The sequence below is a fragment of the Drosophila rhopaloa genome, unplaced genomic scaffold, assembly GCF_018152115.1.
Source record: "Drosophila rhopaloa isolate 14029-0021.01 unplaced genomic scaffold, ASM1815211v1 contig_116, whole genome shotgun sequence".
NCBI classification, from domain to species: domain Eukaryota; kingdom Metazoa; phylum Arthropoda; class Insecta; order Diptera; family Drosophilidae; genus Drosophila; species Drosophila rhopaloa.
This window is the reverse complement of record NW_025334991.1, coordinates 1,123,622-1,135,365: the sequence shown is the minus strand read 5'-3', so window position 1 is coordinate 1,135,365 and position 11,744 is coordinate 1,123,622. Positions and strand designations below refer to the sequence as shown.

Below are 11,744 nucleotides of genomic sequence, written 5' to 3'. Positions count from 1 at the left end.
AGAAAATACATTGAAGGGCAGTGCGTTGGTTGTGGCTTTAAGTGCAGCATTGGAGGGTAGCGCTTCGCAATGGCTGTCCCAAAATGTGATATGCTGATATAACCTGGCTCGAGTTCAAGGAATTGTTCATACAACGCTTTGATACTTTAGAAACACCAGCCGCCATGTTTCTACAAATACTGACAAAACGACCGACCGCTGGCGAGTGTCTCGCACTGCATGCAAGCCGCATGGTTACAGAACTAACGACGAAATGGCACGAAATGGAAAAAGAAGAAATTGCTGTGTCCGTGACTCTCGCATCACTGGCAAGCTTTGATAACCGTGTGCAGCGCTTGAGTTTCACTTCAAATGTTCGAACCAGAGGCGATCTACAGTCCGAATTAAAAGCGTTCACATTTAATAAAAGGAAAAGTGGCTTTGTGGAGCATCAATCTGAAATTTATCCAAAACGGCAAAAGGAAATCTTCGATAGAGTGTCATTTTTGTGGAAAATTAGGCCACAAAATGTTTGAGTGCAGACTCAAGAAACAACAACATCACTTTGCGAATGACAAAGAGCAACATGTCAGACACGATGAACATCGACGTGAAAACTCAATTGTAACTTGCTACAAGTGCGGAGACAGGGGACACATATCTACCCAATGTACAAAGAAGGAAGCGGATAGGAACAAGACGTTCAACCGGGAAAAAACGAGTGGAGCAGTGCAGCGTGGCAGTACCTAAAGAAAGCATGAACCACAGAGGACACATTTTTGAAGTCACCTTTGATTCCGGAGCAGAATGCTCACTGATGAAAGAAAAGCTAAGTACTCAGTTTTCTGGTAAAAGATTGAATAAGTATTAAGTAACGTTAAGATTGATGACCATTTTATTGAGATTTTGTTTTATGTAATAGGCGATGATCACATGCAAAACGTTATCGTCATTGGGCGTGAAATTCATATATATATATATGATATTGTCATTTCATCATACAAATTTATAATTTCGAGAGAGTCAAAATAATTAATTTGTGTACCGGTTCTGAGCCAGCCGATATTGATGCTGAACTTGAAAATAAAATAAAACTTAATTCATTCTTGGCAAAGTACTCAGATTGTTTTATAAAAGTCATTCCATATACTAAAGTTAGAGTTGGCGAAATGAAAATTAGATTGATTGATCCAAAAAAAAACAGTTCAAAGAAGGCCCTATCGATTAAGTCCATGCGAGCGAGATTTAGTTCGAGAGAAAATTGAGGAGCTGTTGAGGTGTAACATAATAAGTCCAAGCTGTTCACCTTATGCAAGCCCCATATTGTTGGTAAAAAAGATAAATGGTTCGGATAGACTATAAAGAGCTAAATTCAAACACAGTTGCTGATCAATACCCGCTCCCACTCATACAGGATCAAAAAAATAGACTTCGAGGAGTTAATTATTTTACATGTTTACAGTGGATACTACCAAATTCCTTTGCATGCGGATTCTATGAGTACACAGCGTTTGTGACGCCAGATGGCCAGTATGAGTTTCTGTCTATGCCATTCGGGCTTAAAAACGCGCCTTCGGTTTTTCAACGCTTAGTAATGCAGGCGCTAGGAGATTTAGCGAAATCTTATGTTATCGTCTAATGGATGATATCATGATAACTGCCACAACAGAATGTGACGCGTTTGAAGGATTAGAGATTGTTTTAAATGTTCTGACAGAGGCAGGGTTTTCATTAAACATTACAAAGTGTTCATTTCTGAAAACATCGGTTCAATATCTAGGCTACAGTGTTAGTGCTGGTGAAATTCGTCCAAACCCTCAGAAAATAGTAGCTTTAACTGCCCTTCTCCCTCCACAGTCTGTAACAGTACTTAGACAATTTATTGGATTAGCATCGTATTTCCGGCAGTTTATAAAGGGCTTTTCACAGTTGATGAAACCGTTATATTTCTTAACTTCAGACAAAAATAAATTTATTTGGAAAGCAGAACATGAACAGATACAGTCCTTGTTATTTTTGACCCAAATTATCCCATTGAATTACATACAGATGCAAGTGGCAGTGGTTACGGTCCAATTTTATTACACCAAATTAAGAACAAACCACAGTTAATAGAATATTATAGCAAAACTATTTCACCTGCAGAGTCCAGATATCACTCGTATGAGTTGGAAACTTTAGTGGTTGTAAACTCAATTAAACATTTTCGACATTATTTGCTGGACAGGAACTGTACTGTTTATACCGACTGTAACTCATTGAAGGCGTCAAGAAATAAACAAGATTTGACCCCTAGAGCACAGCGTTGGTGGGCTTTCTTACAGTCATTTACATTCGATATTCAGTGTAGAGAAGTGAAAAAAATGGCACATGTTGACTTTTTGTCGAGAAATCCTATCTCACCAGGGTCTACTTCTGCTCGATAAGTAATTGATGAGAAGATAGTTAACTTGGCCGAAATTTCAAGTAATTGGCTCATTGCTGAACAGCGTCGAGACTCAGACATAGCCGAAATCGTGACTAAATTAAAAGATTTTTCTCTTGATGAAGATATTGCGAAAACGTATGAAATAAGGGTTCAAGTTCATGAGTCGATAATGCATTTAGGTTTCGAAAAGACACTGGATAAAGTTTACGATTTTTTATATCAAAATACATCAAAAAATTTGTTGACAATTGCATCACTTGCAAAATGTCTAAATCAACCTCAGGAAAAATTCAGGCTGAACTGCATCCCATCCCAAAAGTAAATATTCCATGGCACACAATCCATATCGACTTAACAGGAAATTAAGCGGCAAGAGTGACTAGAAGGAGTATGTTATTGTTGACGCGTTTACCAAGTATGTCTATCTTAGTCACACCCTTAAATTGGACAGTGAGAGTTGCTTAAAGGCTGTCAAGACCGCTGTTTCGTTGTTTGGAGTACCAGGGAAAATGTTTTACTGAATTTTGTTCAGATCACAAAATAAACTTGCACTTGATTGCCACCGGCGCTAGTCGCGCTAATGGTCAAGTGTAAAGAACAATGAGCACGTTGAAAAATATGTTAACGGCGGCTGAAACTGGAACACAGTCTTGGCAGGATGTGCTAGGAGAGGTGCAGCTGGCAATCAATTGTACAACTAATCGTGTGTGGTTCGAGGGAACAGAGTTGGCGATTGGAGAAACGAAGAGTCAGTCTCTCTAGATCGACGCCTGTGTTCAGACCGAAACTCACTCCGCTCTAATGGAACCCGAGGATAATTCGACATCAGAAGTGGGATCTGGCCCTCTACCTACAACAATAGAGGGACAATGGCGTGCCATTATAGTTTCAAACAACAGAAACTGATGCAGTGCAGAATAAATCGGTGCAACTACCCAAATTCAACCCAGACAAGGCACTTGCCATCGCTTCATCGTTCAACTGTGGAAATTATATTAAAAGAAAATACATTGAAGGACAGTGCGTTGGTTGTGGCTTTAAGTGCAGCATTGGAGGGTAGCGCTTCGCAATGGCTGTCCCAAAAGTGATATGCTGATATAACCTGGCTCGAGTTCAAGGAATTGTTCATACAACGCTTTGATACTTTAGAAACACCAGCCGCCATGCTTCTACAAATACTGACAAAACGACCGACCGCTGGCGAGTGTCTCGCACTGCATGCAAGCCGCATGGTTACAGAACTAACGACGAAATGGCACGAAATGGAAAAAGAAGAAATTGTTGTGTCCGTGACTCTCGCATCACTGGCAAGCTTTGATAACCGTGTGCAGCGCTTGAGTTTCACTTCAAATGTTCGAACCAGAGGCGATCTACAGTCCGAATTAAAAGCGTTCACATTTAATAAAAGGAAAAGTGGCTTTGTGGAGCATCAATCTGAAATTTATCCAAAACGGCAAAGGCAATCTTCGATAGAGTGTCATTTTTGTGGAAAATTAGGCCACAAAATGTTTGAGTGCAGACTCAAGAAACAACAACATCACTTTGCGAATGACAAAGAGCAACATGTCAGACACGATGAACATCGACGTGAAAACTCAATTGTAACTTGCTACAAGTGCTTTATAAGTTATTTTGGTTTGGTATTTGGTATTTAATTAATCCCTATTTCTCCTAAACCTGTTAAGGCAGAGGATAATAAAGACACGGTGCGATATTAAGTTTATTATTTATTACTCCTAAACCTGTTAAGGTAGAGGATAAACAATACTTGATTTACAAAACACAGCTAAGGCTGCGGAGTACAAATTTAGACTAACTTAAGGTCCCGGTCCGGCCGCGGCTCGAGGCTTTTGCCTGGTCGCAGCGCTGCCGCTAAAGTGCCGGGTCAGCACTTGGTATCCGGCCGGTGGCGATCATCCGCTGAGTAAGTGTTCCCAGCGCCAGAAATAAAGCGCCAGGTCAGCAGCAGATATCCGGCCGGTGGCGATCACTCGCTCCGCGAGTGCTCTGACCGGGCTCCGGGCAACTGCCCTCGGAGTGCGGAGTCGGCGGTTTCCTTACTGCGCGTGTTGGCCACCGGATATGGCCTGCAACTCGACAATTTGTCTTTGTGGGAACTGGGTGTGTTAACTTCTCCCTCTTTTAAGTGGTCGCCGTCCCGGTGACCTGCTGCTTCTACGTCACCATTAGCCCCTGATTTGACGGGGCTCCTGGTCTTCAGATGGTGGTAGCCGAGCCAAACAGTGGAACACAGTAGGAAGGAGGCGAGTAGGGTGATGGAGTAGCTGAGGAGGGAGCCCAAGGAAAGCTCTTCTCTAAGGGTCCCGATGTGGTGAAGGTTTCTCAGGCTCAGCTCGTGGAGAAATGGGAGACTTAGCCGGTTTTGGTGTGCCGTGACGTTGACAACGGCCATGGCCGATACGGCGGGTTTTTTCATCGAGTTTCCCAGCTGATTTATGAACCAAGTTCCGTTGAGACTTATTCTGTCGGAATAGGTTACCAGGTAGGTCCCAGATATTTTTTGGTCCCGTCCTTGGTCGTCGGTTATGGTCATGTTGGCCTCGTTCACTATGAGGGTGCCGTGATCTACTACCGTAACTGGATCCAGATGCCCTGGAAGCGTGGAGCAGTGCGCAGTGGCTCCGGAAACTAGTTGCTGGGCACAAGTACCATTTTGCAGCTCCCTGCAGAAGGTGGCGCCAACCGTCGTCTTGCAGTATCCGATGTTGAGATTTCGCCCTGGGCACTCAGCGACTAGGTTTCCTTTTTCAAAGTCCAGTATTTTTTTGTTGTGCTGGACCGGGTAGACCGTTATCTTTTTACATACGAACTTAGGATTAGGAAATTTAATAAGAAAATGGAGGATATCGAAATTTTGAAAAACACTTATACTAGATACTTCTAATATTTCTATTAAACTAATGTTAATAGGCTGCTTGTCCCTAAATTCGCCAATGTCGGAGCTATCTAGAATTGCCGGACTTACAATATTTAATTTTGCTAGGGTTAAGCCCATTAGGATATTTTCCAGATCTGTGATAACGATTCTATTTTTTGCCAAAATGATTTCCAAGAGGTGTGTTTCTTTATTGGTTTCAAACTTTTGAATTTGATTCATTGCGCTCGCGAGTTCGTTCAAACGTTCCTGAAATTTAATATTTAATTCAGTTTGCCCCTCGTCTGCGTTCATTAGTTGCTCTTGATTGAATTTTATCTGTTCCCAATCATTGAAGTCGGGAGTGCCTGCAATGACCTTTAAAGCTGTCCCAATTAAGTTTATACTTCTAGCGGACCTATGATGGATTTTTAGGGTAGCTACCAACTTGCGAATGTGCTTAAGGTCTGTTGTTATAACCGGTATTCTATGGTCGTCAGTAAAAGTCCTCGTCAATGTTTCAGTCTGGTCGGCGTAGTCTTCGTAGGTCGTCATGTTCGTTGCGTGCTGTAAGTATCCGTAAGATTCCCAAACTACTATGCTACCGTCCTCTATTGGGATATAGTCTGCGTTCGTATAGTCGTTCAGTTTTACTGTCGCGTCCGTCCTAACAGCCGTTAGTGCCAAAAGTAAAATGCACCTTCCTAACCTAGAGAAATATAAAGTTGTAAAAAAGGAATATAAGAATAAAAAGAATACAAAATATAAAAAGTATAAAAATGGGTCGGGAATCTAGCGAAGATGATTAGCGCAGATTGTCCTTGTGGACCACCCTCCCACTAATTAGGACCGTTGTCCCCAGGTCTGCTTCAATAACTTCTTCCGAACATAGCGGTGAGAGTTTATTTCCCAGGCGTTTGTTTGCTTTAAGAAAAACTCTTTCACCGACCTGATAGTCCTTATAAGTCCTACCCTTGTTTACGTGGTCAAGGCTCCTTTCTTGGGCCTGTTGAATTTTCCTACTAATTCCTCTCTCGAATTCTGTGGACTTTGAGTGAACTATTTCCATTGGTTTCCTATCGGTTACTGAGTGAATTGAATTGTTATATTTGTAAGCTGCCAAAAGGATTAATTCGACAGTGTCGTTTAGTTTGTTTTCCAGTTTCAGGCATCTGGCTATTTCTGCCAGAGTACTATGAAACCTCTCCACTTGCCCATTTGAGGTGCTATGTAGGGGTGGAGCGTTGGAAATGGTGATATTGAAGTGGTTAAGCAAAATTGATTTAATGGTTTCAGAGTTTAGTGATCTTTCATTATCGCAATAGATTGTTTTTGTTTTTGGAAAAAAATTTATTACATGTAGTAAGGGGCTTTAATGTCCACAATAGCCCTCGATGCGATGGCTTGCACTGTGGCGAATTTCGAGAATTTATCTACGCAAGTGAGGAAAAGTTTTCCGTCTGTTGAGAAGATATCGATGTGTAGGATTTCTCCCACGGAAAAAGGAATAGGTGTTTCCGCTATCGCCTGCTTAGATGGATGGCGTTTGTATTTTCCCATAGAGCAGGTTCTGCAGTTTGAGGTGATTTCCGTTGCTAGCCGAAGCATTTTTGGGAAAAAGTAATCTCTAAGGATTTGCTTCACATTTTCCTGTGCAGCTCGGTGAGCCCTGTTGTGTTCTGTTATGACGATCTCCCTCTGTTCGGTTGTGTCCGTTATGTCCTGAACAAAGCTCTTCGCGTACTTGAAGGAAGTGCTAGGGAACGACTCGACCAGCTGATGTTGAATAAATGCCAAAGTTGGTAGGGAGCAGTGAATTGCGTTTACTACCTCAGCGTTTACGACATCTTGTAGTGCATTTAGAAGGTTTTCCCGATTAGGTGTTCTAATTGTATGCCTCACCTTACTCTTAAACAAGATAAATGTGTCTACCGAGAAGCTGTTTCCGTCCTCAATTATTATTTGATTTCGGAAACAGTTTACTGGGTTGTCAGTTGTATCAATCGTGTACGTAAGCGACTGTTCGCTGTGTATTGTGGCTGCATCTGATTCCTGTCCGTCTTCTAAGGCGTTTATGTTCTGGCGGGATAATGCGTCCGCCACAAGGTTTTCCTTGCCTGGCTTATAAACTAGTTTTGCGCCATGATCATCAATAATCCCCTTCCAACGTTTTAGCTTCGCGTTGGGATTTTTGTCCGAGACAGCAAAGGTTAGTGGCTGGTGATCGGTAAAAATCTGTAAGCCTTTTACTCCGTAAAGGTAATTCCGGAGGTTTTTTAGTGACCAAACAATGGCGAGGAGTTCTCGTTCATTGGTCGCATAATTTTTTTCGCAGTCACGTAGGGCACGTGAAATCATTGTGATTGGGCGGCCATCTTGGGATAGCACCGCCCCCAAACCAAAGCCCGATGCATCCGTTGTTAAATCGAATGGTTTCTTAAAATCTGGATACGAGAGCAGAACATCTTCTGACGCCAAGATTTCCCTTAGTCTGTCAAAAGTTTCTCTCTGTTCTTTGGTGAAATCTATGTCAATTTTTCTTGACTGGTATTTGCTGGCTTTCCCATTTTCTCCCTTTAGGATGTTTGTCAGGGGTCTTGCGATTGTCGCGAAGTTTTTGATAAAGCACCTGTAGTAGCTTGCTAACCCCAGGAAGGATCTGAGGTCGAAAAGTGTTTTTGGTTGGGGAAATTCCTTTATGGCTTTTACCTTTTCAGGTGAAGTTCTAAGCCCCCCTTGTGACACAATGAACCCCAAGTACTCAACGCTCTTTTTAAAGAACTTTGATTTTTCCTGGGATACTCTCATGCCTGCTTCCAGGAGTTTGGTTAGTACCCAATCCACGTCTTTAACGTGGTCCTCTTTTGTCTTAGAAAATATTATGACGTCATCTACGTACACGTAGCATAACTTAGAGATTCCTTCTCTAAGCACGTCGTCGATGGCCCTTTGAAATATGCTTGGGGCGTTTTTAAGTCCGAATGGCAATCTACAGAATTCGTACTTGCCGTTGTTTATAGAGAAGGCAGTCTTTTCCCTGTCCTTCTCCGCCAGCTCTATCTGGTGAAAACCTGATTTGAGGTCGAGTGTCGTAAAGAATTGTGACTCGCCCATGTTCGACAGTATTGTCGAAATTGTAGGGATAGGGTATCTATCATCTACGGTTCTTTCATTCAACTTCCTAAAGTCGATAACCAATCGCTTCTTCTTAACGCCATTTTGGTCTGTGCCTTTTTTGTCTACAACCCAGGTAGGGTTGTTATATGGGGACTTGGATGGCCTTATTACGCGGTCCGCAAGAAGTTGTTTAACCTCTGCATTGACGAATTCGGTTACACCCATGGGATGCGGGTACGACTTGGAGTACACCGGCTCCCCGTCAGTTTTAATCGTGGCGATCGTGTTTATATTAAACGGCAATGCTTCGTCTGGGTCGGCGAAGGCCCTATGATTTTTTACAATCATTTTGTCAAAGGTGGCTTTAATTGCCAGGGGAACATCCTCATCATCGATTTTTATAAAGTTAACGTTTTCTGCTTTAGTAAACTGGATCTTTTCAGTTCCATTGTTTGTAAGCAGGATATTCCCAGTAAAATCGAGTTTCGCATTCACTTGTTTAAGCAAGTCGAGCCCGATAATACCGTCAAAGTCTTTAAGGTTATTTAATATAAAAAGGGTGTTTTTACGTTAAAAACTGAAACTAGACATTTTTTGTCTATTTTGGTGAAGCCATGTATTGATTTCACTGTGAAAGGTTTTTCCGCCGCCACGATGCCTTTTAGCCCCGGGAGTGGAGTGATATAATTTTTGGAAGTGCCTGTATCTAGTAGTAATTTTATTTCACTTCCTGCTACCTTACGCGTAATGTAGGGGAGCAGGGACTTTACCCTAAAAAATTACAGGAGTCCTCTGCGTCTAACTCGTCTTCCATCTCAGTAGCGCAGGCCTGGGCAATGGAGTCATAATCTTCGTCGTCGGGTTTTTCCTCCGGCATGAAGTTTATTTTTTGTTGAAACCGGGCCGACTGCCCTTTTTGCCATGTTGTGGGCTGCCTAAATCTGGAGGAGGTATCAACCTCCATTGGCTCTGGTGTTGGCTGGCCCTGATTATTCCCTGTGCTATTATATGGCTTCTGACGGAAAGAACCATTTTGGTTGTTGGCTCCTTTCTGGGTCCTAACGAAGTGGGGGTTTTTTTTTATTGCCCCTTGATTTTGGTTCTGCTCATAATTTTTCCAACCTGCTTGTCGCTGGTTGCTCGGCTTAAATGATTTTTCTTCACTGTGCCGGGCGAAGGTAGCCGCAAATATGCTCCTTTCGTTACTTGATTCAGCCTCTTGCGCTAACGCTAATGCTGATGGCAAGTCCCGTGGCTGTGCCGGAAAGACGGCTATTTTCAGTGATTTTTTTAACCCAGATATGAACGCATGCAAAGCGTCTTCTCTGTGTTGTTCATTTAGGACGGCCGCTGCGGCTGCGTCGTGTGTCATGATAGTTTTGTTAGTTAGAAGCGTTAGCTTCCGTTCTATTTCATCGTAATACTTGAGCAGAGGTAGTTCCCCCTGCCTTGACAAGCTTAATTCTTGTTTAATTACGTGTGTCGGAGTTTTGTCCGCATACGTGAAGTCTAGGCGTGCCAGTATGGCATGAAAATTGAATACCGTGTTGAAAGAGGATAGCGCGGCAGCCGCTGGTCCCCTTACTTTGTTTTTCAGTATTCCGACAGCCTGATAATGTCGGCTGCTGCCTTCATAGCCCTCAAATACTTTGTAGGCTGCGGTGGCAGCTTGTCTCCAGCAAACATAATTTTCTTGTTTACCGTCGAATTCTGGGACTGACTTGACCATGTCAAGAGGTTCGTCACAACGTACTCTTTGTGGTTCTAATTTAATTTCTTCGAATGTTTGGATTCGTGGAACATTATCCTTAACTTTTAATGAGTTTAACTCCCCTACAATTGCGGCTAATTTTTCATCAAATAGCTGCTGTTGTTTTTGGAGTGCGCCAGCTATGGCGGCCTCCATATTTGCAATCTGTTCTGCTTGCATATCTTGTGCTTCTTGCTGGGTTTCTGGGTTTGTGACGTTGAGAACGCTGTCTCGAATGAATACTGCCCTACTGCTAGATGGGCAATCTGCCTCGGAATGTTGGTAATTTTTATTTTTTACGTTTGTATTTAAGAGTTTCCTATATTCCTCGAGAACCTCCTCGTCTGATGAAACCCCCTCGTTAACCCTATACATAGGTCCGTATTTCGAAATATTTCATGAGAATAATTTATTTTCAATATTTATTTTTTTTCCACAACGACAGTAGAAGAGAGAAAAAAATTCAAATAAAAATGTGTAGCACCAGTTTCTATGGGTGCGACGAAATCCGATCAAGAGCTTTCCTGAATATTTTGTAGATGAGTTTTAATGTTTTCTCACTCCGACAATTAGATGTGGGAATGGTAATTTAAAAAAAAATTTTTTTTTAAATATCTTGAAAAATTTGTTTTAATTAATAATTTATTTTATTAATTGAAATAAAAATTTAATACACGGGGAATACTAATGCTCCCACCGTTAATAGATTTTATTATAATTTTAATATTTTAATATTTCCAGAAAAACACTCCTTGTTTCACTTGGCAATTAATAATTAATTTGTTCACAAATAACAAAAATTTTGTGTGGGGAAAATAATAATATGTGCCCACTGTACCGGCAATTTTACTTCTCCGAATACTTTATTATTTATTTATTAATTAAAAATAAAAAAATTTGTGTGGGGAAAATAATAATGTGCCCACTGTACCGGCAATTTTAGCTCTCCGAATACTTTATTTATTGGCGAGTGAAAAAAAAGACAAGAAGCCTACTCACATTTCTTATGGTTACTCCGCCGTCGAGATTTTTTATTTGTTGGTTCTGCACGCGCTGCCTTCTCTGCCGCCTTTTCTGCTGCAGTCGTCTCTGCCGTCGCTGCAGTTGTCTCTGCCGGCGCTGCAGTTGTCTCTGTCGCCGCTGTTGTCTCTGCCGCCGTTGCAGTCGTCTCTGTCGCCGCTACAGTTGTCGTTGTTGTTGCTGCTGTCGTTGCTGCTGCTGCTGCCGTCGTTGTCGTTTCTCGGGTGGCGGGTGAGAGGTCTTGTGTTCCCCTTTATTTCCCGTCGCTGATTTCTTAGCGTTTAATTTTATATGTCTCTGCTGCCAATATCGATGCTTTATTTGCTTTATTTATTTTGCCGTTTTTTCTATTTTATTTTATAGGCAATTTAATTATTTATTTATTATTATTTTTTTTTAATTCACTGCACGGTGTCGCGCGAGTATTTTTAATACTTTTGAATTGCAAATTACTTTTTGTAATTCGCACGGTACCGAGTATCGCGGGATCGGTTACGTTGAGCGCCAGTTATTTTGGTTTGGTATTTGGTATTTAATTAATCCCTATTTCTCCTAAACCTGTTAAGGCAGAGGAT

General features: G+C 41.8%; 1 protein-coding gene across 2 annotated transcripts; it reads right to left on the bottom strand.

The window, feature by feature from the left end:
- Positions 1–4,050: 4,050 nt before the first annotated feature.
- LOC123037088 lies at positions 4,051–11,529 on the bottom strand. Of its 2 annotated transcripts, none has more exons than XM_044456567.1 (2): positions 11,149–11,529; positions 4,051–5,237 (listed from the first exon to the last, which is right to left on the bottom strand). In XM_044456567.1, exon 2 carries the CDS (start codon positions 4,959–4,961, stop codon positions 4,395–4,397), a length of 567 nt encoding a protein of 188 aa, XP_044312502.1. In that variant the 5' UTR covers positions 4,962–5,237; positions 11,149–11,529; the 3' UTR covers positions 4,051–4,394. The 2 variants fall into 2 exon arrangements, with proteins under 2 accessions (XP_044312502.1, XP_044312501.1); XM_044456566.1 differs by having other exon boundaries at positions 4,051–5,222.
- Between the last annotated feature and the right edge of the window lie 215 nt (positions 11,530–11,744).

What these genes read in the sequence shown, in the direction of transcription:
- LOC123037088 (XM_044456567.1), bottom strand. Translation starts at nt 4,961, where the DNA reads ATGACCATAACCGACGACCAAGGACGGGACCAAAAAATATCTGGGACC.